Source organism: Pleurodeles waltl, chromosome 4_2 (assembly GCF_031143425.1).
Source record: "Pleurodeles waltl isolate 20211129_DDA chromosome 4_2, aPleWal1.hap1.20221129, whole genome shotgun sequence".
Lineage (NCBI taxonomy): Eukaryota > Metazoa > Chordata > Amphibia > Caudata > Salamandridae > Pleurodeles > Pleurodeles waltl.
This window is the reverse complement of record NC_090443.1, coordinates 353795588-353823099: the sequence shown is the minus strand read 5'-3', so window position 1 is coordinate 353823099 and position 27512 is coordinate 353795588. Positions and strand designations below refer to the sequence as shown.

The following is a 27512-nucleotide window of genomic DNA, read 5'->3' as shown; positions in this document are numbered from 1 at the left end:
AAAACACATGATAAGCAAAGGGACTTAGAATAGAGAAATATGGTTTATGCTTGAAAATAAGACCCTAAGTATTCAAAACAACAGGTGGAGCATTTCAAAGAAGGCATTCATGCATGCTTGTGAATTAAGAAGGGATTTATATTTTTCATCGTTTATAGATGGTTGCTACTTTTTTTTTTATAGCAGAACACAGTATAAAGCATGAACATCTTCATTGGCATCTAGTATACATTAGTATATTAATCATTATACATTCATTAGACCCCTAGTTACCTTTTTCTAGAATGCAAAATGTAACCTCTTTCCCCACCTATTATAGATACTGCAGCACACTAATGAATATCTTGCTTTCTTCTTTTTCTCTCTAGCGGTGAGGGCAGACCGGATGCGTGGGGGCCGCAACAAATTTGGACCAATGTATAAAAGGGACCGTGCGCTGAAGCAACAAAAGAAAGCGCTCATCCGAGCCAATGGACTCAAGTTGGAAGCCATGACTCAGGTGATTCAGGCCATGCCCACAGACCTCACAATATCGTCAGCCATTCAGAACATCCACTCTGCTTCTAAGGGCCTACCTCTCAATCACCCTGCCTTGCCCCCAACGGACTATGACCGCAGCCCATTTGTGACCTCGCCCATCAGCATGACAATGCCCCCACACAGCAGTTTACAAGGCTATCAGCCTTACGGACACTTCCCAAGCCGGGCCATTAAGTCTGAATATCCCGATCCATACACCAGCTCACCCGAGTCAATAATGGGCTACTCCTACATGGATACCTATCAGACTAACTCACCTGCAAGCACCTCGCACCTGATAGTGGAACTTTTAAAGTGTGAGCCAGATGAGCCTCAAGTCCAAGCCAAAATTCTCACCTACTTGCAGCAAGAGCAAGCCAACCGAAGTAAACATGAAAAGCTCAATACTTTTGGCCTCATGTGCAAAATGGCTGACCAGACACTGTTTTCCATTGTGGAGTGGGCAAGGAGTAGCATATTCTTCAGAGAACTTAAGGTAAGTCCCTCTGTCACTTATGCATTTTTTGATGCCTTATTAAAGAACACACCTTAAATCTTACAAGTGTCAGAATGGCATGGTCAAAACTCCTGTGTTTCAGTTCTAAAATTGTGCTTAGATAAAAGAATCCATCCCGCACCTTTGTGTTATTTTTTATGCTATCATGGTGCTGTCACCATTTACTGGTATCTAAAACAAACAGTTCACAACAAATTGCATGGCTTGAATTTTTCAAGATGTGATATATCATGCACTAATATCCATTTTAATTTAAAAAAAACGTAAAATATTTATGTGATTCAGTTCTTTGATTCCATTTAACACCTAATCAGAGGGGAGGGGCTGCAGAATGGCCCATACTGTGGGGCAGAATGGAGGGTAGGGGAATGGGAAGGTAGCTTGAGGGAAAGGGAAGAATAGTTTTGGTTTGGGGAGTATTGCATGATTCATCTTGGCAAGGAAAAAAGCTTGGCAGTGACTGGGCTACAAAGCTCCAAAGCCTCATGAAATTTTGTCAACTTACATTTCCAGCTGGTTTAATCTGATCTAGTGTTTTCAGATATGGGAAAATTGGGCTCGGTAACCTGGACCCATCATGATCAGACAGAACGGTGTCCTATACAGGCATACTGCCCTGCCTGACTCGTAATCAGGACCTTAGTGTGGTTTTTGTTAGCTTTGATGGACTCCTGTCCTAAATTCTTTATATGCATATGTTTCATTTCTCCTGAGAAGCAACCATTAAATGTTTGAGGAGATGTTCACCATCATGCCTTTGAGCTGCCTTTTTTGTATAGCTCAGATCGTAAATTGAATTATCTCTTGACACTCAATTTTTGGTGGATAGAAGAAATGTGACTTTGGGAGGCCACATGATTTGCCTTGGACTACACAATCTGATGAAGTGGGTAAAACTGCAATCCATCTCTGGTGTATTTGTTTCAAAGTTTGCATTGTTTTCAGTCAGTCACATCAACCCTTAGCGTTTAATCCTTAACCACAGTGTTTTAAATGGATAGACACTTCTAGTGGTAGAGTACCAGAGCCATTTGCCTATTTAAGGCATTACTTAACCCCTCCATTCTCTCATCGTCAAATGGTTCTTCTATAAAGTTCTATATGCACTCATATGATAATGAAAACTCAACCTGTACCACGGTTAATGTTCTTATTGGGGCAAAGAAGTACAATGCTTATTTTTGAAAATATCAGTCAAAAATACAAAAAGCCCAATAGTGTAATATTGCTGTGACACTCTGATGAGCAAAAGTAAGACCTGTACAACTAACTCATGGCTAGATCACCCAGGTCTCAAAAACAAAGAGGGCCTAAATTATGTTTGTGGGTCACCTTCAATTAAATACCAGCTTATATATAGCCCCTCTCCAGATTTATCCAAAGCTTCTGTTCAATCTACAGCTTTGGCTAAATACATTCCTAAATCTATCCCATAGTGTCCACTGGGTAGGGCATGTGACTGTAGACAGTAGGCCAAGGTCTTCAACCAGACTCTTTGTCAACTATCCCCAACCTTAGTCTCTATGGAACATTCCATAAAACAGTATATCTCAAGCAAAAGCATGGCTGTCTACCATGCCAAGAATATGCTTCAGCTTCCCTTGTGGCCTCTGGAGCACTGCATGTGGCTATACTCAGAGGTAAAGGGGCATATCCTTCTGTCACAAGCCACAACCACTGCTCATAATCCACTTTATGCATGCTTTGTTGTATGGGTCAATGGGTGTAAATGGTAATCCACTGAGGATGAGAACAGCAGAATAACTTAGCCAAATTGGATGGTATCCTGTTCCTTTATGTGATAGGCTGTCAGAGATAGCAAATGCACTTTCATTAATAAACATACCAATTCTTTTCTTCTGCTGAAGCTTCTTGCCTCCCTGTCTGTTTATGTGGGCCTTGCCATCTATTTGTCCATTTGGACAATTACTGTGTATCCCTTTAGCAAAGAAGTAAAATCGTATAGAGCTAACCATTCACCACAATTGGAGAAGTGGCCTCAAACTGAGCCCATGTAGCATGTCCCATTTCTCTCCGAGGACCCATATTAACCTAACTGACTGCTATTGGTCATGAGAACAAGAGAACAGGGACATTTAGGGGAACTCCAAAGAGGCAATTATTGGCAAATAGCTATCAAGCTAACCCTTATTGCTCATAATCTGGTAATCCTGATTGGCTTGGTCCCATTGAGAATAAAGGTACTGGAATAGAGGCATCAGGTGACAGTATATGCAATGGATTCCTGTTGTAGCCACCAAAATATATCTCTGCGTACTCAGAAAACCATTTGCTGCGGTGAACTGGGACTCGAATATGACCTTAGGTAAAACTGCAGAGTGGCCACTCTCACTGAAGGTATAAATACTTGACTCATATCTGACCAAAATCTAGCTTCTAGAAAGAGCTAGTTTGAGAAGTTTACCAGTTCAATTCAAGTCTAATGAATCCCAAATTTAGTAGTCTCTCTACGTGTGTGTTCTTTTCTCATAAATTAACCAGCCATCCAAGTAGGGAAACATCTGAACTGCTTCCTCCTGTAAGGCAGCCACACTACGAGCCTTGATAAAATGATTTTCACCACTGAATAACTGAACAGAAGGGCAGTGAAATGGTCACGTCTGCTCATACCACAACGTAAGAAGTAACCGGTGGTGTGGATGAATAGAGATCTTTGAATACATTTTTGATAGATTCAGTTTTGACAAAGAGCCACCCACACCTATAAATAGGTTGCTTTGTGGAAGGGCAGCCAATGTGAAGGTGCATACAGCATGAGCTTATTTTTTTGCAATCTTTTGAACAATAGTAGGTCTGACATCCTTAGATGCCTCTTTTATCAGCCTTGTACTTGCTCACGTTTGAGAACTTGGATTGTCCTCTTTTTTCCAACAGTGCTAGTAATCTGTGGCGAAGTAGGTCACCTTTTGACTGGATCCACTGTGCTTAAGTTGGTCTGAAAACACAGTGGTTTCAGGCCTGCAGACCTAAACTCTATGTACATTCTCTCTAATTATTTTAACTGTCCTTTATCTTGACTGCCTGGGAAACTGCAGCATTAGACCTCCCACCAAGTCCTCTTGTAACCCAGCACATACAGTACTTGGAGAACTGATGAGCCACAGCCATCTGAAGTAAGGGAAGCGTTTTTCACCAAAAGCAGCCTTGTGATATCTGACCTGGTCTCAACAGAGAAAATGATTTAATTAGGGAACCAAGCAATTTTGAGCCTATTAAAGATAGATGAGTGATAAGGGTATTTTAAGAAGCCTCCATTTTCCAAAGAGAAAGCCAGACACTGACCCCAGAAATAAAGAAAAGACACCAGTACACAAATTCTATAAGCCATTACGTTGACATGAAGCAAACAAGAAGCTCCATTGTTCCCAATAGTTCTGTACAATCCTACTTTTTTTTCATTATAACAAATAGGTTTTGAATCACCCTAAAGAGCATGTATCGGACATAGGCAATACAGATAACAGCACAAATGCAGATATTGGAGGAATTTAACTCGTTTTCAGAGTCAGATCTCTTTTGCTATTGGAATTACAGAGTCTGCCTTTTGCAGGATTTCCCTCCAAAAGCCTTCACCTGCTGCAAGCAGGTGAATGCCTGGGATAGGGAGCAGGGGGAAATTAGAAACTCCTCATTTCTTAGAGAAATCCAAGGACCCCGCACATAATCACCCATTAATATGATCCCTCTGATTTACTGCTAAGTTTAATGTGGATAACTCCAGAGGTGGTGGAGTAAACAGAGATTTATTAGGGCACTTGTAGTATGGTGTTAGCATCCGAGAGGGGCAAGAAACAAATATAAAGGGTGGTAACTTAATTTGTCGGTCTTTTCCTTTCCTGCCACGGGATCAAAGGACGGAGATTCCTCTGAAGCCCTGGTGGACATCCTTCCATGCCATCTGCAAGAGAGATGGCTTTAACTCTTTGCAGGAAGTGAGCTCTAAATCCATCCGAGGGACAATGACATGATGGTTATGAATGAGAATCCTGTCTTGTTTACCTCACAACAGTCCTTGATCAGGACATTGCTAATGATCTCATGAAGAGGCAGGAAATCGGTTTCCAAGCAGAGTAATGACTAAAACAAGTGTCAGAGACTGTGGTTTTCTCTTGCATGGGAGACCCCAGCATATATCTGACGTGCGACACCACCTCACACCGCTGCAAGCTCTGCACCAGTTTCATAGTGGTTCAGAAGCCTGGGCATTCTCTTCTTCATCAGTAATCTCAGGGTACTGCTTATGGCACGTGCCTACCATCAAGGAGTCAGGCTGTAAAGCAGTAGCAGCAGTCTGTTCTATGAAGACTTTCAGCTCCCCTTCAGACAGACGTGCCCTATACTTGCCTGGCGTTGAATATGCAGTAGAGAGATGTACTTCTGCAATTGGTGCCACAGGGCACAGTGTTGGTGCCAACTAATCACAGTTCCTGTTATACCAGCACATACTTTTTGATTGTTTGTTGCCTGGCAAACAGCACAATGCTAAAGAACATTCAGATCGGCGCCATACTAGAACCAGGCAGACTGCAATCCTACTTCCTGGAGTGATCTCAGTAGTAGGCAGGGGCCTAGCGATCAATAATGTAGGATGTTTGGCTTTGCTTGGGAACAGGGGAACTTTGAGACAGCTGAGGTGACTGTCTAGAGCAGGAAAAAAGAATATCAATAACACGCACATTTCAGCAAGAGTGGGCTCTTATCTGGATGGAGCCTTGCAAAATGTAAACAAATCACCCGTCTCGATGGCGAGACAGGAAGACAGGAAGTATAGGCCATCTAGTAAGCCAGGAAACCTCTTATGACAGCCAAAGGAGGCGTGACACGACAAGGAAGGATAAAAAAACTGAAAAAAGTACGTTCTTGTGCTATGGATTGACTGGCTCTTGTGTGGGAATTCACTCTCATAAGACAGTCGAGAAGGCATTTAGAGGCCTGTCATATAAAGGTAAAGATAATGTTCCAGCAAAATGGACACATTTTCGAAAAGGCAACAAAACATTAAATAAAAAAAAGAAATGATAATCCAATGCATGAAAATCCAATGACTCGTAAAATAAATTTAAAAAATGTAGATGAAGCGAAAATGGAAAATCTGCCAGATTGGAACGATAAACGTATGAACATTAAAAAAGCACCACCCAGTCTACGAAAAAGGAGACTGAAAGGTTATTACACGTAAAAATGTATTCAAGGTAATGGCCAATTATAAAAAGAAGTGATAAGGACAAAAAAGGAAAGAAAAAAGATGTGATTTTTGGAGCAGCATATTACTCACACATTACACTTAGGTGCATGCAACTATTTTAGTATTCTGCCAGTTGGGACAAATGTAGCCCAGCCTAACCAAGTGTTATTCATTTAATATTAACAGTTTTGTGTATGCAGCAATTACTGCTACAATCTGTCCTTGTGTTTTATATAGATTACTTGCTGCCACTGTTTATACATGTTTATACAGAAAGCGTTTGATGTCTGTGTGTGTATGTGTTGTGTATATAGAACATTTCCTGTCACATTCCATAGATGAGTATGTATATAGAACACTTGTTGCCACCGACAATATATTTATTTGCATACCGAGCGCTTGTTGACACAGTCCATAGATTTAATTGTATACAGAGTGCTTGATGCCACAGTCCATAGATGTATTTGTATACAGGGCACTTGTTGCCACAGTCCATAGTTGTGCTTGCAAAATAAGCCCCTACTGCCAGAGTCTACATGTTTGTAAAAAGAGCACTTGCTGCCACAACATATACATGTGTCCGTGTATAGAGCACGTGCTGGCTGTCTATACATGTGTTCACATATGGAGCACTTGCTGCCACAGTCCATAGATGAGTTTGGATTTAGAATGCTTGGGCCCATAGAGATGTATGTATATAGAGTGCTTGCTGTCATAGTCTACGCATTTGTTTGTATTTAGATTACTTGCTTCCACAAGGCCATTGATGATTTTGTATACAGAGCGCTTCCTGACACAGTCTATAGATTTGTTTATATATAAACTAATTGCTGTCTGTCTGTAGATGCGTTTGTATATATAGCTTTTGCTGCACAATTCTATTTGATTTGTTTGTAAATAAAGCATTTGCTATACGCCTATAGATATGTTGTGTATTGAATACTTGCTGCCACCGTCCACAGATTTGTGTGTACATTAGGCACTTGCTGCCACAGTATAGACGTGTTTATATATACACCACTTGCTGCCAGTCTATAGATGCCTTTGTAAATAGAGGACTTGCTGCCACAGTCCATTCATGTGTTTTCCATAGAGAGGGCCTGCTGCCACTCTACCGATGTGTTTGGACATGCAACACCCTTGCTGACAGAGTCTTTTCATGCCTTTGTTGGTAGATTGTTTGCTGCTGATGTTCTGACTGTATTTAGAGTGCTTGCTGACAGTGGTTTGTTTGTAGATAACAGTGCTTGCTGAAGGTATTATGATTATAGATAGAGTTGTTGCTGACAACCTATTGATGCCTTTTTAGATAGAGTGCTTGCTGATGGTGTTGTGATGGTAGGGTACTTGCTGATGGTGTTTTGATTGTAGATAGAGTTTTTGCTGATGTTGTGGTGATTGTAGAGTACTTGCTGATGGTGTTTTGATTGTAGATAGAGTTTTTGCTGATGGTGTTTTGATTGTAGATAGAGTGCTTGTTGACAGCCTACTGATGTTTTTGTAGATGGGGCTGTTGTTAATGGTGTTTTGTTTGTAAATAGAATGGTTGCAGGTGGTGTTTTGATTATAGACAGAGTGTTTGCTGACAGCCTATTGATGTCTTTTCAGATAGAGCGCTTGCTGATGGTGTTTTGATTGTAGATCGAGTGCTTGTAGATGGTGTTTGGATTGTAGATAGAGTGCTTGCTGGTGGTGTTTTATTGTAGAGTGCTTGCAGGTAGCCTACTTGTACCTTTGTAGATATAGTGCTTGTTGTTGATGTTTTGATTGTAGCTACGGTTCTTGCTGATGGTGTTTTGATTGTAGATAAAGTGTTTGCTGACAGTCTACTTATGTCTTTGTGTATACAGTGCTTGATGGTGTTTTGAGAGTAGATAGAGAGTTTGCTGACAGTCTATGTATTCCTTTGTGGATACAGTACTTGCTGGTGGTGTTCTGATTGTAGATATAGTGCTTGTTGCCGACAACCTATCGATGCCTTTGTAGCTAGAGTGCATGATGATAGTCATTTGGCTTTTGGCAACCAAAGGGCCATTTTTTTTGTTTGTAGCTAGTGCTTGCTGACAGCCTGCTGATGCCATTGTAGAGAGTGTTTACTGACAGTCTTTTGCTTGTAGTTTTTTGTTTATAGAGTGTTCGCTGATTGAGTTTTATTGTAGATAGAGAGCTTGCTGACAGCCCGCTGATGCCTTTGTTGATAGAGCTCTTACTGACACAATCCTTGGATATGTTTGAATACAGGGAGCTCTTGCTGACGCTGTCGATGTATTTTTGATGGAGAGGTTGCTAATAGTGTTTCAGTTGGTTGCTTACAGTCTGCTTGACTAACAACCAGTGAGGTTTTTACACAAAGATTTTCCCACCACAATCCATCGATATGTTTGCATACTGAGAGTGATCGACCCCACACACTATTTATCTTGGCTGCAAGTTTGCTGGCACCTTTGTGTACAGAGCACCCGCTGCCACTGTCTGCTGGCATGATTGAAGCTAGAGTATTTGCTGCTGCAGTAAATGCCGCCCTTGTATCTAGAATGCTTGCTACACAGTTTTGAGGTTTCAGGGTGATCTTAGCAAAAGCCATTCGACTACCCTATTCAAACAAATTGATTGTTTTCGAAATTTAAAGTACAAAGGGAACAGTAGCAAGAATAAGAGAAAGAGGCAGACAGAGTAAAGAAGAGAATGAAGAAAAGAGATAAAGTGAAGAGCAGGAATAAAGTGAAAGGAGACGAATGCTAAACAAAACAAAACATTAAAAACAAGGGAAAAGGAAAGGAACCTAAACGTCGAGCGAAGGAAAGAGGGACGGAGAGCACCACATTCCTGCATCCTTTGTTTTTTTAAATCTGTTTCTCTCCTAGAAACAATGTGTTCCGTTTCTTCCGTCGTCTTGGGAGGAGGTTTTGTAAGTGCGGCTTAAGTGTGCAGCCAGGGCTTGCAGTGGCTCAGATGTTGCCAGCCTCCTTATCAAAGCAGGAAGTGTAGAGCAGCGCCCTGATGAAAGGAGCCTCCTGCAGCCGTCTTTCAATTAGACGCCTCACAGAGGGAAGGGAAACACTACAGGCCGCTGCTGACAGCACTGCCGTCTCGGGGGGTCCTGAGGACGAGGAAGACTTCGGAGCAGACAGTTCTCAGCGTGTACCCCAGCGAGCGCGTCTCACTCAATGATGCCCGAAAAAAGAACCATGCTCACACTCTGGTATTCAAATCATAGTTTTGCCAAAGTGCTCTTCATAGAACATTTTTAGTTGTAATATCTAGTTGGAAGGATGACCAGCTGAGTCGAAATGGTATTGATTGACACCTACTCTTTTCAAACTACACAACTGGTCAGACGTGAAAACATTTAAGGGTTGTAAACCCTGCAATTCGCAAATTCACTGGGTTTGTTAGAGTAAAATAGCTTTTAGATATGCATTGATCCCGTTTGTGAGTCAGAAAGACATTTTCAACTTTCACATCTGTTCAGTTGCCCTTACTATATCTCAATGAGAATGGGCCACGGAAGGGTCATACCCTCCTAATTACGATTCTTTCTGGTACGTAATGATGGTTTGTGGCCTGTGTTGGAGCCCCAAACCAATGGTCAGTCACCAACACCTCAAAGGAGGAAAAGAGGTGGTAACTGATTTGCAAAGGTGAAATGTGTGTCCCAGGGATAACTTCCCTCAGTGATCATGTCAGCAGCCTTGGGGGGTACAGGATGTTTTTTTAATTTTTTTTTGCAGCATAATTTTCTCTAAGGAGCGTGGACTTCTTTAAAAAAAAAAAAAAACTTTCCTTTTTTATTTTTGGGGGATGCAAACACTTGCTTGGGTCTGTATTATACATTATGCCATGGGGTGAAATGGGCATGTGTGCCCTCTTTGTGCAACCACACGACACAATGGTATTACAGAATGGGCCGCAGATGCTTTACTTTCTGTAATACTGAGAGTGCTGGAGCACATGTAGCGCCAGTGCTATCTTGAGAGGGTGTTCCCTCATATGCATGAGGGCGTGGCTGCATGCAAATGAGGGAATCACTTTTCCTCTGTGCCTGCGTCATATTATAGCGGCAGACGCAGAGGCAAACATGCCCTTAGGAGGTGCACTTTAACAACCTTCTAGAGGGGAGAAAGGGGGTCCCATGGACCTACTGGACACCCCTCTTCAGGTGGGTGCAGTCACTAACTGTACTTGCACTGTCAAACAGTTTGGCCTTGAAGCAAATGTGCTGCCATGGGGGCAGCGCATTCTTTGCAATAGGGCACACAGTCCCTGTTTGTGTCTGTGCACTTTTGAAAGTTGCGTCATTACACAAACAAAGAAAGTGTGTGGTATGCATAGTAGTGCCCCTGGCTGTCTTCTTTTCCTTGCATGCCACCATCCCTGGGTTTGCTGCCAATAATAGGAGGTTGTAAATAGCGTCCGGTCTAATTAATATTCTTTAGGCGGGTCTTCTGCAACCCACTGCAACTGGTGATTTTACAATGCAACCTCTTAGTACATAAGTCTTTCAAACAAATTCGTTAATGGAACTTAGATCTTATAGAGGGGTGCACAGGTACGTTTTATTTTACATGATTTTATGTCTAGTGGCACTTTGCTCACCCTTCCTGGTTTATAGAGTAACACTACAATGGGTAATAGTAACACCTGTTATTTACAGTGCTTAGAAACTGTGCAAGTGAGGGTAATAAAACAAGTTCCTTTTACAATAACTTTGATAGTAACACTAGGTTGCAAGTGCAGAGTGAATAGTCTGTAGGTGTTCACGACAGATGGTACTTTTATTCATTTCAATGGTATTCATTGTGTCAAGGTATTTAGCATGAAAGACTGAGACTACCCTGATGGTAAGCAAACCAGTAACTTTTATCTTGTATAAAGACCTTCAGACTGAACACTCTGTTCCTCTGAGGCATCTCACTGGCAATCAAGGTCCATATGATAACCTATAATGGCACTGGGTAGGGAGGTGCCTGGAGTGGCATTTACCCTGACTAGGATACAGAATCAAACTCCATATTCATTCCATTGAGGTCCAAAATCTGGGTGTAGTAGGCTACCTGTTCACCCACAGTGCTGCTGTGCTCATCAAGGCTATGAAGTGCTAATCAAATCAGACTACAAGGCAATGCACTTAAGGGGTGATCACTCACAAGGACGACTGGCTACCGGTTGTTTCGTTCTAAATAATGCAAAAACAAATAAATTTAAAGTACGCTTTTAAGCTAGGGAGACCAGACCTCCCGGATTTGCTGGGCCAGCCCCAGTATTTCACCAGCTGTCCTGGCTGATTTCGGGAAATGTAGCTCATGTTCCGCTTTTAAGAGAAGGTCGACTAAAAATGTTCGGGGTGCCTTTTTATGTTTTCCAAAGCAGGGATACTCAGCAGCTGTTATAATAAAATAATTTAGTTAACAGGTATGATACTGGCTTTAAAAATTGGGTTTTATTCACGTTCTTAGTGCCTCTGCTGTAATTCTGTGCTGTTGAGCACTGTCATTCTGCGCGCTCGGTTGGAATAAAATTGTAGCCCTTTTTCTATTTTTTGTAGGAAATGTCCCGGTTTTTCACTGTAAAATTCTGATCCCACTATGTTAAACATCCTTTGAAACCACGAATCTCCTGGGAAGAAGGCACAGGGTCTGATTCAAACAGATATTTCAGGCCGAGAGTTAGACATAGGGCTGAGAAAAGTCCTAATGTATATGTGTGTAAAGTGCCTATTATTTGCGAAGGTATGCAATCTGCGCCTCAGAGCGCAGCCTCTGTGCGATGTGAAGGTATTGTATACGTTGTGCTGGTGACATTTTCCAGAATTGGAAGACAGTCCTAAACGAGTGGCCAGGGTTTCCAAAACTGGACAATTTCTGGAGAGTGGCCAAGGAATTAGAATGCGAATTTGATGCGCGCCACTAGTAGTGGCCTTTTAGATTGTTCGGAAACGTTTATAAATATACTTGCCACGTTTATTCGGGTACTTTTTGGAGGAAATGCAGTATGGAGGAAGAGTCACCCCGTGTTTACAAATCGTGTGTAGATGGGACTGGCACATGTGGAAAGGGTATTGAATCACAAGGAACTAAATGTAATTGGTAAATTTGTAATAATTGTGCCATTGGTGCATTTTCATAACTTGCACAGCCTTAGTGGAAATGTACTTACTGAATCTTCATTCATAGGACTACATGGCGTATTTCTTGTGGTAGGTAGAAGACGTCTGGTATTTCTATAGGACAGTCTCGGCGTTACACCAGTTCAATGATTCTTTTCAAAGCAGAATACACATTTTTCGTATAAATGTATGGGTGGGAACAACTCGGGGATCCTGTGTCTTAAGAATAACGTTTGTTGCTTCCACAAATAAAAAAAGCATACACCATGAGTGTCAGTTCTATTAATTCTGTGTTCAATTACATGTTATTTAAACTCCTCCGATTCATTGATGATAGTCAATTTGCTTTTTCTCTTTTGAGGTAACAGGCTTTTTTTTCAAATGGAACAGAAAATAAATTGGTGCAGCTGTACTAATATCCACAAACCGTATCTCTTTTCCCATTTCTAGTGAACCTTTCAATGATTCTTAATGGCAGTGAACCACTGCACAAGTTCCCATGCCGGTAAATTGTTGTACCTGCCCGTTGGCTCTGCACCATTGCACCTGTCCAATTGACAGCGAACCGCTCCACCTGTCCCTATTACAGCAGAGCGTTACGCCCATCTCAGAGGTAGCGAACTGTTGCACCGACCTCAATGCAGCAAACTGCTAGACACGGCCTAGGGGCAGCTAACCATTGTATTTGTCCTCCATGGCCACAAACCATTGCACCCTTTTCAAAGGCTGGGAACCATTGCACAAGTTCCAGTAGCAGCAAACCGAAGCACCCATCCCAATACTAACAATTCATTGCACCCTTGCCATGTGGCCAGATACTGCAGGGCCCCCCTGCCAACCACCACAGTCCACCCTCCCAAGGCTCCAAAATCCATCTAGACAATAAAAACAAATCTTTTGAGTTAGGGGTCTAAACCCCTGGCCGTATTTTTTTTTCAAACAAAAACATAAATCAATCAACACTTAACACATTTTATGCAGTAATCCCATCATATTTACAGCTTAATTTAAAAATGTAGATGTCTAGCCTTAATGGAGTATGCTAATACATCCTGTTTCCTATCATTATGCGTATCCATTTCATTGACTGCGGATGAAAGCATAACTGGCTTCCATGAAGATACCCCAGACCATGTTCCACCATTGGCTAGGTGATCCTAGGGTAGGTCCTCCATATGGGAGAGTCCTACCCTTCCAATCCTTCAGAGGGCTATCTCTGTGCAGGGGTTCCACTTGCCAGCCAGGATATCTACCTTGGGTGACCACTCCACCCTCAGACTCTCCCCCAAAGAGGCAGTGCAAGCTTTATGCCCTGTGCACCTGCACGGGTGGTTGGCCCTAGGGAATATGGCAGTGACCGCTCACAACCCTGCACACTCCTGGATGTTGCCTTCGATTCCCAGCCAGCACCCCTTGGAGGGTACGATTACCTTGGTGTCCTGCTCAAGTAAGAAAGGCAATCCAAATTTCCCCACCAATCATGATCTAACCTCGCCATAGGCCAGCATAGTAGACCTACTATCTGGCCTCCCGCAGTTGCTCCCCTACCGTGGACAGTGAACCAACCAAGCCAAGAAGTTCTCCAAAAACATGTAATTGCTAGCCTGCGATAGATGCAACCCGTCCTGCAGGAAGAAGCAATCCCCCAGTGTGTAACTGTATGGAATGGCAGCCAGTCTGGGTGGCCTGAACAACTTGGCAACTTAGTTGTTTATCCTCCTTACTGAGTCATTAAGCACTTTGACCAAAAAGCCGCCCCCTCCACAAAAACCTGGGATGATATTCAACCAAGGAAGCACCGCATGTGGAAATCTCTAAGTGATCCAACTGACTTCTGAGACCATCAGCTCAAAAAGCTGCAGCCCTCCTAGTGGAACCAAGTAATTACCAGCTGCATACAGAATGATGATGGCCGGAGGCGAGCACCTCTGTGGTAGCATCGGGTCCAGTGCCATCCTCAACAGAGCGAGACAAAGCCCTCCATGACCATAGAAGGCAAAGCTGTTACGTGCTTGTAATGCGTGTGGTGCAAAGGCACTCCTTGAATACAGTTCACCTGCTTGCAGCACACAAGAGTGGCCGATGACCCAAACATCTGTGATTCCTTCAGCTCCTGCGTACGCTGGAACCCTCAGGACTTCTAAGGGTTAGCCACCTAATAGGGAGATCAGAATAGGATAAAACAGTAAAAACACTTAAAGTGTATGCAGTCTCATATAGTGTTTGTAACAATCTGAGAACCACCTGCCAATCCTCTTAATTGTTGAACCTGAGAGTCCCATCACCACAGCTGCAGGGCCTCCCTCAATCCTAAAGGAATGAGTACCAAACTCAGAGGAGTCAAACCCTGCTGCAGACACTCACTTAAGTACTTCTGAGAACTGGTACCTGCTCAGTGGGGTGCTGTCTGCATATACCAATAATGCCCCCCCCCATCGCGTGGGGCTGCTGAGCTAAAAAGACCTCCAAATTATAGAACTGACAACACTCACCTCCATGAGTTGTACTTAACAGTACATAGTCGCCCCTCCCTCCTTGAGCTGCCTTAGAACGAGAGATGTTGATCACCAGGGCCTGTGTCCCATCCAACCATTGGATGTCTACCAGCTGTAAACCCCCTGTAACATCTCCTTTGTTCCTGGCCATCAACTCACTAAGCCTGAGGGCCCGTTAGAAGGCCAAATTAACGCTACCCTGAATAGGATGACCTCCTCTGGGGAGTTATATATACCAACAAGAGCCCCTAAGATAGCAGCTAGCTTGGTCATATCAATGGGGCGCCTAGAATCCGGTCTCGCCCCCCAAGCCGCTGCCAGACCTTCAAAGCCCTCTTCACCAGGAAATATTTCATCCCATTAGGTGACCCAAGCATCTGAGCAAAGAAAGAAATGGTGGCGGTATGGTGCCTAGCGCATGCAACTATCCTTCCCTCCTCCCTAAGTGCCCCCAAAAATGCCATGACCGACGAAGCATTAGACCAGTCAAATAACCCCACATGTCCAACGAATTCTGAATAGGCATTAAAAGCCCCCCCTCATCGTCCTTCCTGGTCCTGGGAGCTAAACTGGCTGCCATGAGGTCTGGTAATCTCGGGCACCAATCTGCCATAGATGCTCCAGGAAGAGAGTTGGGAGTTCTTCTGCACCTGGGTTGTAGAACCTGAAAACCTGCATCTTAAATTGGGACAGGACATCAGCGGTATTGCTCAAAACACCAGGCACATGCTTAGCTCTAAACAGGACATTCAAGTGTAGACACAGGAGCACAATTCCTTCCAGCAGCCTCAGGATCATTCTGCACTTTGCACTTTGCAGCTTGCTGATTGATGCACTCCTCTACTGACATGTTATCAGACTAGAAAATCAAAGACTGATTGCAAAAGTGCTCAGACCACACTGTCAAAGCCACTGTAGATCGGGAACAGCTCCGGAAAACTAATATTTGCAACCAACCCTGACTACACCCACTCCTTGGGCCAGCGCTGCGCACACCATCCTGTGCCAAAGATGGCACCAAAACCCTCACTGCCCGATGCATCAGTAAAGAGACCTAGCCCTTTATTGGACCTTGGCTGACTTGGCCACATGACCGTTCCATTGAAGTTGCACAGATATGACTCCTAAATCCTCATATCATGCTTGACCTCGCTAGAGAGACTGGTGTGGTGATGCTTTACCTTCAAGCCCAACATGGCCTGAGCAAAAGACCATGAAAAGGGGCGCCCCATTGGAATGATCAGCAGAGTGAAACTGAGCTGCCCTACTAGCCCTTGCAACTGATGGAGCATGACCTTCCCAGCCCATAGACAAGCCCATAAGCCTTGTGAGAAAGCATCAACCTTGTCCACTGGAAGCTTGGACTTTCCTGCCACAGAATCCAACTTGATACCTAGGAGCTCAATTGTGATGGAGGGGCCTATCATCCTGCCCCGTGCCAGTGGGACCCCAAACTCAACTATCAGTTCCTTAAGGATCCCCAAAGTTTCTGCGCACTGCTCAGAGCCAAAGGGACCAAGAAACAGAAAAATCATAAAGGTAGTGAAGCACCCACAGGTCCCGCAACTTGTGTCTAAAAACCCACTTGAGAAGCGTGCAAAATTTCTTCAACATACGAACAGGACACAGAGCAACCCATCGGCATACACTTGTCAAACTAGAAGGCCCCCTTAAACTGGAAACCCAGGAGACAGAAGTCGTCTGGGTGGGCAAGTAATAACCGGAAGGCAGACTCATTATCCAATTAAGCCATCATAGCCCGGGGCCCAGCTCTCACAGCATCTGGATTGCCTGATTAAGGGACCCATATTTGACTGAGCATAATTCTACGTCAATAGCTTCATTCACAGAATGGCACCTTGAAGCCGACAGGTTATGGATCAGTCTGAACTCCCCTGGATCTTTCTTAGGAACTATCTCCAGAAGCAAACGGACAAAACCCTGCATGGGGACTTTATCAAAGGGACCCACTATGCGCCCCAAGGTCAGCTTTTTGAGAATCTTTGCCCTTGCAACACCAAGGTTGAATCTTAGAGACTGCTGGTTCCTACAGTGGGGAGAGCCCACATAGCCAGGAGTCGGGATCCTAAAGCCGTCCTTAAAGACCTAATATAATACTTGTGCGACCGCATGATTGGTGTAAGTATTTAGCCAAGGGACCATTGGCAGTAGTTTAACCAGGAAGGGAGCCTTGCCAAAAACCGAGTCATCATTCCTGCTTCTTGTTGCCTTTATCTCTGGATTTCCTGAAACATTTGGATTCAGGGTGGGAGGCACACCTGCTTACGGTCCCCTGGCACCTGCAGATTCAAGCATTGCTGTTCATTCTGTGGTCAGGCCTCCCACCCCCAATGCAAGCATTTCAGGAAAGCCACACAGCTAGTGGCCTGATTTGTAGTAACCTGATTAGAGCCCACCAAGTCCAATGGTGTCCCCCTACTCTTCTTCTGTCCGTAAACTCTCTTTGGAACCAGAGGGAATGCCTCCCTGGGAGGCACTCCCACCTTCCTTGATCTGTCTGCCTGCTTTGTGGGAACCTCATCTGGGACTGGTGGCTGTGACTTCAACTGCACCATGGCCTGATCCATAGCATCCATCCTGAGGATCAGTGCGTCCAACAGTGCCTCAGTGCGCAAATGTTTGGAACCTCTATGCCCACTTGCTGCCATGCTGGAGAAACCTCAGAGACAAAACACAGCCTTGAGTATCAAGCAACGGTACAAAACCTGTTAATGCACAGCAATCCAAAAGAATGACCACAAAAGATCCAGACAATACTGTCCACTTCAGACAATCTCAGAAAAGTGCCATTCACTGGCAGAATGACAACCAGACAATGCCAGACAAAACATTCCCCTAATTCAACGTCAGCCAGAAACTCCCTTCTACCAAGTGTTTATTATGGAACCCAGGAGGTAAATTCTACGTCAAAATCCAATTAAATCAGCATTCGAGGCCCACTACTTGCTAACGAGCCTTTTTTTCACCCCAAAAATATCACCATAAAGAAATCCCCAGCTCGTGTCCCAGCTTGGCTGTGCTCCCATGTTCCCCTCCACTTGCAGCACCAACAACTTGCTGACAACCTTGAAAATTGCAACTTAGAAAGAGCTCTTAAGCTGTGTGCACCAATGTTTCCCCTCACATGCAGCCACCAGGGTCCTTTCCTGAGCCGCCACTGAGTACCACTCAGGTCAGGTGAGCAGGGCTCGAACCTGTGTGGCTCCTAGCCAGGCACACTGAGCTGCTGCTGAAAAGTCCAAAATGTGCTTGTAAGTGCTGAGTGCAAGCGGAGTCTCACAATCTTCATGAAGAACCTGAAACAACAAAAGGCAGACAGAAAAAGAAAAAGATAATCCAGGAAATCTTCTTTAAGGCACAGAGTGATCCTCTTGTAGTCAGCAAGCAAGAAAGACCCACCCACCCACCGACCATGACCCCTGTAATGAGTGGGGCTGACACACTGGTGTCATAAGAGCGACCCAGAAGCATTAGAAATTCTTCCAGAATCACGCTTGCCACACCACTAATCCCTAGCACCTTTTTTGAGGGTCAGGGCGCATCGCACCCCTGTCCCCCACACAAGGCGCTCTCAGCTTGGCACAGATCGCCATATGCTGGATTCCCCCGATATGGGGGAGCCCTGAGCAGTGGCAACATACTGTTGCTCCCATCTCAATGTCAGCAAACTGTTGTATCTTTCTCTAGCAGCCACACACTACTGCATCTATCCCAGTGCTACTGAACATTTGTACCTTTCTCAATGGTAGGGAACCAGTGCCCATGTTCCAATGGCAGCAAACCGTGACACCCCCTAATGCCAGTGAAACATTGCATTAGTCACAATAGCAGTGAATCTTTGGCCCGGGCCCAGTGGCAGTGAAACATTGCACCCATCCCAATGGCAGTGAACCAATGGACATACATCAGTATCATTGTATTGTACCTGTACCTATAACAGCAAACTATTGTCCCTGAACCAATAGCAGCACACCATTCTATCTGACACATTAGCAGTCACAGCATCCTGCATTCTGGATGGCATGTGTTCACCTTTTTCTTACCTTGTTTACACTCGTCAGTTTATTCCCTCACCTATTGTACTTTGGAGATCTCAGAAAAGGAGGGTGATTTACATGGCAGAGGGGCTACTTGCATTGCTCTTCCAGGTGAAGGTTTATAATGTTAAATACCAAGGCCCATATTTATACTTTTTGACGCACAACTTCGCAAACGCAGATGTGCGTCAAATATTTTACCGCCTGCTAACGCCATTCCAACGCACCATGCGGGCGCCTTATTAATGGAATGACGTTAGCCGGTGCTGCGGACTGGTGTGCGTTAAAAAAAAATGACTCACACCAGACAGCGGCGGCGTATGGGAAAATGGGGGTTGTGCGTCAAAAAATGGTGCAAGTCAGGTCTGAGGCAAAATTCAGGCCTCAAACCGGATTTGCGCCATTTTTTTTTACGCCCAACCTCCATTGACATGACTCCTGTCTTAGCAAAGACAGGAGTCATGCCCCCTTGCCCATTGGGCATAGTGGCATGTAGGGGGGCCCACAAAACAAATCGGAAAAAAATACGTACCCGAACTTACCTTTACTTCCCTGGGATGGGTCCCTCCATCCTTGGGTGTCCTCCTGGGGTGGGCAAGGGTGGCAGGGGGTGTCCCTGGGGGCAGGGGAGGGCACCTCTGGGCTCCTTCCGAGCCCACAGGTCCCTTAACGCCTGCCCTGACCCAGGCGTTAAAAAACGGCTCACATCAGGCTGCGCGCCGTTTTTTAAGGCCCACCCCCTCCTGTGCATCAAAATGACGCCAGAGTATAAATAAGGGGCACAGGCCTTAAAGTCATTTTTTGGAAGGGAACGCCTACCTTGCATATAATTAACGCAAGGCTGGTTCCCCCTTCCAAAAAATGACGCACATGGTGCAATTTTGACGTCCGCGGGCTTGGGCGTCAAAGTATAAATATGGGGCAGGGTTTGCGCCGATTGTGCGTCAAAATTTTTGACGCACATTCGGCGCAAACAGAGTATAAATATGCCCCCAAATCCCCAGAATATCGCCCTAAAAGAATATCATCGATACACTACCAAGAGATAAACTTTGAAAGGTAGTGCATATAGGGAAGTATAGATATACTATTCGTAACACCACATCTATATACCTTTAAGATATATATGTCCCAAGGTACATATAAGTGGTGTTAAGTATAGACAATCTACACTTACTAGATATTTCAGTTTTAATATTTTGTCCTTGATATTTAGTGTCATCGATATTCTAGTTTCAATATTCAAGGTGCTCAACAACTAAAGCACCCCCTAACCTCTCCACTGAGGCCAGCGTCAATATAGGCCAAGCAGATTGTTTTGTTTTTTAAGGGACATGGTTGTGGAGGTGCACTAACAATTGAACAGGCATACCAGACACATCCAGCTGACACCACACTGATAAACACACATCTAACACCATATTCATAACATATGATACTTGCACTGTGTAGGTAATGAGGTCTGGATTTCATGCCTGCCAATCTAGAAATGGTACCAGAATAGCATAGTCAAAATATCATCTAACATCAAGATTGTGTGCTGAATGTTGTTCTTTTCAAGGCAGGCTGGCCCTTTGAAAGCCATGACAACACGTGTGTCCACCAAGAAAAAGAAGGTCTCACTCAGGAATGTGGGTCTAAGTATCTGATTTAGAGTTTGGCAGATGGATCACAAATGTAATAGATACCACATCTACCTTATTGCAAGTGCATTATATCCTATGTCACTTTTAATAAGATGGACGAGGTGTCAATGGCATTTGTTGATGTTTGTGAAGGAGTAACCCTCTGCCAAATCCTAAATCAGTTCCAAAGTCTAATAGATAGTGTTAAACAGAGTTTAACACAAGTCTTTGGACTCATACATATTTAAAGGGACAGATGAAACAAGTTGGCACTCTCTTTACTGTAATTCTGTTTAATAGATGTGGCATGTTTCTTCAGTATTGATTGGTTGTGTACCAGTTTGTGCTCTGTATATTAATGATACAATTTTGTTTGGAGGAAGCCCACAAAAACTCCTAACTCATAAATTGGTTGATATTCTGAAAACGGTGACCATAATTTAGGGCACCTTCATTAAAACATCCTAAATGTGTAAGGCATTCCTCGGGTAATAAAACAGTGAAGGTTGAGTGTTCTCAATTCTAGTTTATCCAGACTAGGCGAGCACAACTTTTTTTATAACGTGAGTGCAAGCTCACATAATTTTGCATAGCTAATGATTATAGGAATTCGCATATTATGCATAATTTTTTAAGAGGTCATGCTTTGAACATAGTTTCTTCCCACACGGGAGACTGGTTAAATTAAACAGTGTGTTGCAGAAATCTGCATAAATGATTGGTGCCTTGAGACATTTTCTGCACGTCAAGTCTCTGACTGGTATCTTACATGACTTTGTTCGCATTGCATGCCCTTGTATCTAATTTTTATGCGCAATACCATTGAAAGTGCATTTTGTGCGATATGCTCCATTTTCATAAACATTATGCCTATTAACCAAGGGAAAACATTTTTAAATTTCACCTTTCCCCTAATGGCTACCCTAACGCATCATACAGCAGAGTAATTTGCGACTTTGAAAGATTCCACACTTTACCTTATGTGCCCATTACTCACAATCATTCCAAAAGAGGGTGAAATATTGTGACTAAAAAAATCTTCTGATCAGTCCAAACCTTTGGTCATCTACTGCAGCACGCGGGTCCCCTAGATTGTTCAATGATATTTACCAATGCCGTCGTCTCTTTAGAATTTATTTTCAAAGCACATGCTGAAGGCAGAATTCACCCCGACGTTAGTGTGTTCTCCTACTCTTTTATCTCTGGATTACCATCAGATATGGAATGTCCTTTCTTTAAATCTCACTACATATAATTCTCACCTCCTTCAAACCCTGTACCCTGTAGCCTGACACACTATAACGTCTCTGTACAACGGCATTCTGGCCCTGTGGTACATGAAGATGAATGACTAACAGCATTGAGGCTTATGACCTTTTCTCTATTCTCAAAGGGTGAGATGCGATCATCAAAAAATAGCGAGTGCCCCTCAGCCTCGCATAACTTGGGAATGGGTGTTCGTGCAGAGTTTCGTGGGTGGGAGAGGAGAAAGGTCCAGCAGGAGAAATTGTGCACTATGAAAAACAGAAATGTTAAACTGAGTAAAGGTTGCCTGAATTCAATTACTGAAAAAATGTCATTTTCTCATTAAGTTTTGCAATTTGCTTTAATGTATGTGTGCTTTAAAAAATATATAATTTGTGTATTTCACTGTTCTTTACACTAGTGCTAATTCTTTCAAGCCCATATTTATAGTTTTTGATGCAAATCAGCGCTAGCGCAGATTTGCGTCTAAAAGTTTACCGCCTGTTAACAACATTCCAACGGGCCAGTCGGGTGCCTTATTTATGGAATGACATTAGCCGGTGCTGCGGCCTGGTTAGCGTCAAAATAAATTATGGTAACCGGGCAGCGTGGGTGAAGGGAAGACTGGGGATTGTGCACCATAGAATGGTGCAAGTCAGGTTAGAGTCAAAAATATTGGCTCTAACCTGTCTAGCACCATTGTTTGACTCACACCCCTCATGGAAATGACTCCTATCTTAGCAAAGACAGGAGTCATGCCCCCCTTCCCAATGGCCATGCCCAGGGGACTTCTGTCCCCTAGGCATGGCCATTGAGCACAGTGGCATGAAGGGGGGGCAAGTTAGGCCCCCTATGCCACTTAATAATAAAAAAATATATATACTTACCTGCACTTACCTGCACTCACCATGGATGGGTCCCCCCATCCATGGGTGTCCTCCAGTGGTGGGCAAGGGTGGCACGGGGTGTCCCTGGGTGCAGGGAAGGGCTCCTGTGGACTGTTTCCATGGTCTCCCACCATGGAAATGAGCCCACAGGTCCCTTAACGCCTGCCCTGACCCACGCATTAAAAAATGGCACAAATCCGGCTGTTTAAGGCCACCTCCTTCTGTGTGTCATTTTGACGCCAGAGAATAATTAAGGCACACATGCCTTAGAGTCATTTTTTGCACTGGAACGCCTACCTTGCATGTCATTAGCGCAAGGTAGGTTTTCACGTACAAAAAATGACTCAAACTCCATAACTTTGGCGCTAGACGGGTCAAACACCAAAGTATAAATATGGAGTTAGGTTTGCATCAAATTTGCGCCAAAATAAATGACGCAAATCCGGCGCAAACGAGTATAAATATGGGCCTCAGGGTGTTGTTTATGTTTCTGCATTTGTACTTCCCATGCCATGAGGTGACTCTTGAAGGGAACCATGAATTGGACCATGTCAACATGGCTTTTTGTTTGGGAGGGTTGTAGAAATAGATTGACTAATGCCACTATCCTACGGGCAGCCTGAACAGCTTTCGGAGAATGGGAGAGTGTCTAATTCACAGCAGTAACCAGGCAGAGAAAACCCACTGGGCTGAAGTGGCTTTGTCTCCCCCCCATTAAGGTCCATGGGCTGGGCTGGAGCTGAGTCCTTTTTACCAGACACCTTCAAAAGCATTCGTCTAATCCTTGCAAGAACATTTACAGACTTTATAAATGTCCATTTCTGTTTTTTTTTCTGCTTCATCCTTTTGAGCACAAACTTAAAGGGCAGGGAAGTGCAGAGCATAAACTGAGTGCAGGACAGGTGTGAATTCACATCAGGGATAACCCCGCTGTTAGCACATAACAAATAAACAGTAGGGGTACCCAGCAACACTCCTACAAAAACAAAAGACAGAATAAGGGTCCATCACATGGCAATTAAAATATAGAGGCAGGGATTCAAAGATGATGCCTTCCAGTGGACAAATATATACTTTTTGGTGGTGCCCTGGAACAAACATTTGAATAGTGGTTTTATTTTCTTTGACCTGAGAGACCACTTATAACGCGCAGCACTATTTAAAAAAACGAATTGAACAAAAGAAATATTTCACTCTCACACCATTAAAAACGTAGTTTATCAGTCATTCGATTTCATACTGGTGATATGCAGCTTTAGACAGCAGGACATATGTGCACTATTGAGCTCCCTGCAGTCATCTATGTGCAACTGCAGCAGGTTTGAATCCATCAGTTTCAGCAGTCTTCATGGTAAGAAGCCTGTTAACAAATACATGCCTCAGAGCACGCTGTTTGATCTGTTTTTTTTCTTTATTGCCTTCTTTCCTTTGTCCCTTTCCTTTTTTCTTTATTTCTATTTTCTTTCTCATACTTTTCTTTTGTTTTTATTTTTATCTTTCTCGCTTCTCCTTTCTCACTCTCTTTTCTGTCTCTTCTTCTCCTTACCTTGTTTCCTTGTTTGCTTCTTTGACTCTCTTCTTCAGTCTCCTTTCTTTCTCTCCTTTGCTCCTTTTTTGCTTCCTTTGCTTCATTCTTACTTTTTCTTTTTTTTGTTGCTGCCTTCTTTTTCTTACCCTTTCTTTCATCCCTTCCTTCCTTCTCACCTTCGTACCTTTGTTTAGTTTCGTCACTAGTATTCTTCCTTGTTTCATTACTTGTTTGATTTATTTTTTACTTTTTACCCTTCCTTCCTTCTTTCCCATTCCTTCCTCTCCTTGCATCCTTGTTATCCATCCATCCTTCCTTTCTTATTTCAATCCTCACTATCAATCGTTCCTTCCTCTCTTTTCCTTCCTTCCTGCTTTCCTCATCTCCCCTTTCTTCCTTCTTCTATGCTTTATTTGTGTTGTTTTTTTTCTCCACTTTTCTCATTGTTTCTTCCTTTCATTTCCTCCTCTTCTCCTTTCCTTATCCTTCATTCCTTTCCCTTTCTACTTCTTTTTATAACCCCGCATTCTCACCTTCCTCTGCCTCTCTCCTTCTTCTTAAAAAGTACTAAACTTCCTAAATTAATCAAACATTATTTTGTCCTTCATCATTGGCTCATGGGTTTTCCCATGGGCATTAGGGTAGAGTCAGATGTATGTAGATATATTTTCTTGTAGAGCACGAAGAAGCCTTTGTGCACCTTTCAGAATCCCCTAGGCCCATATTTATACTTTTTGACGCAAAACTGCGCTAACGCAGTTTTGCGTCAAAAAAATTAGCGCCGGCTAACGGCATTCTGAAGCGCCATGCGGGCGCCGTATTTATTGAATGACGTTAGCCGGCGTTAGCCGCCGGCGCCGTCTGGTGTGCGTTAAAAAAAACGACGTACACCAGGCAGCGCCGGCGTAGGGGGATATGGGGCTTGGGCGTCAAGAAATGGGGCAAGTCAGGTTGAGGCAATTTTTTCTCCTCAACCCGATTTGCGCCATTTATTTTTCACTCCCAACCCCCATAGAAATGACTCCTGTCTTAGCAAAGACAGGAGTCATGCCCCCTTGCCCAATGGCCATGCCCAGGGGACTTCTGTCCCTTGGGCATGGTCATTGGGCATAGTGGCATGTAGGGGGGCACCAATCAGGCCCCCCTATGCCACAATTTTTTTTTTAAAAAAACACTTACCTGATCTTACCTTAATGTCCCTGGGATGGGTCCCTCCAGCCTTGGGTGTCCTCCTGGGGTGGGCAAGGGTGACAGGGGGTGTCCCTGGGGGCATGGGAGGGCACCTCTGGGCTCCTTCAGAGCCCACAGGTCCCTTAACGCCTGCCTTTTGCAGGCGCTAGAAAATGGCGCAAAAGCGGCCGTACGTCATTTTTTTTGACCCGCCCACTCCCGGGCGTCAATTCACGCCCGGGAGTATAAATCCGACGCACATGCCTCGGAGTCGATTTTTTAGACGGGAACGCCTACCTTGCATCTCATTAACGCAAAGTAGGTGTCCATGCTAAAAAATGACGCTAACTCCATGGACTTTGGCGCTAGACGCGTCTAACGCCAAAGTATAAATATGGAGTTAGTTTTGCGTCGGAATTGCGTAAAAAAAAACGACGCAATTCCGGCGCAAACGGAGTATAAATATGCCCCCTAGTGTCTATTAAACCCTTGCCTATGAAACCTATACCGTTCGTGCCACCAGCAATTCTTAATCTTGAGCTATTAATGTTGGGCCTATTTCTGGTCAACAACCAATGCATCCCAATGCAATTAGCTATATGAGTGTTGTATTTTGGGTCTAGTGTATATAACAAAAGCACTGTCATTCAGTGTCCTGCATGAAAGAAACCGCAAACAACAGTGAAACACTCACCTCTGAGAGGCAATTCACAAGTAAGAATAAGGGGGCAATGCAGGTTTTTTGGATTCCCCACAAGTAAACCTTCCACTTACAGCGCTCTGTGCCAACTGCACCAGGACTGAATGCTCTAAAAGGGCAGAGTTCAAATTGCTTGTTCTTTATGTACCCTCATCTGACTCATAGTAGCTCAGAATACTTTTCATTGATCAGAGGAAGCACTGACTATATAAAAGGTTGAAGACATCTATTCTAAATTTGGTTGCAGAAACTCTGCTACAGGCTCAGTGCTTGGTGGTGGCATCATGCAATGTACCAGTGATGCCCAAACACATACCCGCCTCATGATCCCAAATCTCTGCGGTACTGTGCATCTTCAATATCTATGCCAGAGGCTCCTGCTTTATCATCCGTGGCAATTAATTATTGGGTGCCTATGCAGGGACTCCAGGGAAGCACTGCTTTTTGTACCATCTTCTGTGGGGTACATGTGCTACTGTGATTGCCAATTAGAAATGTATATCATCTGTGTTTCATTGTCTTTCTGCTGTAGTCTTTTTCTTCTGCTTCTGTAATTGTGACTGGGACACTTCTGAGTCTTTGAGTTCACCATGGTGGAGTGGCCCTGTGCTGGAGTTAGTCCCATTGGTGGCTATATAAATCCAGGTGCTGGAGTGATCCCGAGTCTTTTTCATTTGTTGGCATCTAGTTTCACTCCTTGTGCACATTGTAGAGCACTTACTGTCTTCCGTCATCAGGATGTTTCTGCTCCTGTCTTGTGGATCAGCATTGAATGAAGCCCTTAGTGACAAACATGTCCTATTAACTGCCTGATATAAGCATTAAAGAAAAGGAGCAACAACCCCGAACCTTGAGAAACCTCACATGTGATGGGCAAAGATGCAGGGTTAAAGTACCAAAGTCTCACTTGTATTCTCTCTGTGTTTTTTCCCAAGGTAATGTGTTTTGAAGCTAGTACTGCATAATACTGTTCATTTAGTGATAATACTGGTAGCCTAGGCGTATTCATTGGTTTAAATCTGTAATTTAGAGTGGTTAGTGTAATATCCCGAAATTAAGGAGGAAATAATAGTGTGACCCATCAATTGACTCAATTTCCTTCCTTCTGCAACCCAGTAGACAGCAGTGTGTGGACAACTTAGTCTTCTTACACTATGAGCAGACCTAGTTATCCAAAGCTTCTATTCATTGCTTCTGTTTTAGACCCATATAATCAGCTAAACGTCAGTTTGATATATTTAACATTATTTCTGGAAGTGCTTTGCTGCACTACTACTGAACATTCCCCCCAGGAAGTCTTAACTCATGATCCGTTTGTCTCATACAAGAACTCTATGTTATATGTCAATATTTTACAGTGTTTAGATTGTGCCAGTTAATTTTCATGCAGAAATATCAAATATTGTAACTAAGGTCATTACTGTTTAATATTCTGTTACTAGTGTTCGGGAATATT

At 43.7% G+C, this 27512-nt stretch overlaps 1 protein-coding gene across 4 annotated transcripts in view; it reads left to right on the top strand.

Annotated features, from left to right (window-relative positions):
* Window positions 1-27512, top strand: part of NR5A2 (nuclear receptor subfamily 5 group A member 2) — a 318062-nt gene that overhangs the window by 129468 nt on the left and 161082 nt on the right. For all 4 annotated transcript variants that reach the window (XM_069231435.1, XM_069231432.1, XM_069231434.1 and 1 more), the window contains one exon: window positions 369-1015. In XM_069231435.1, the coding sequence (XP_069087536.1) occupies window positions 369-1015 (647 nt within the window). The remainder of the gene's footprint in view (window positions 1-368; window positions 1016-27512) is intronic.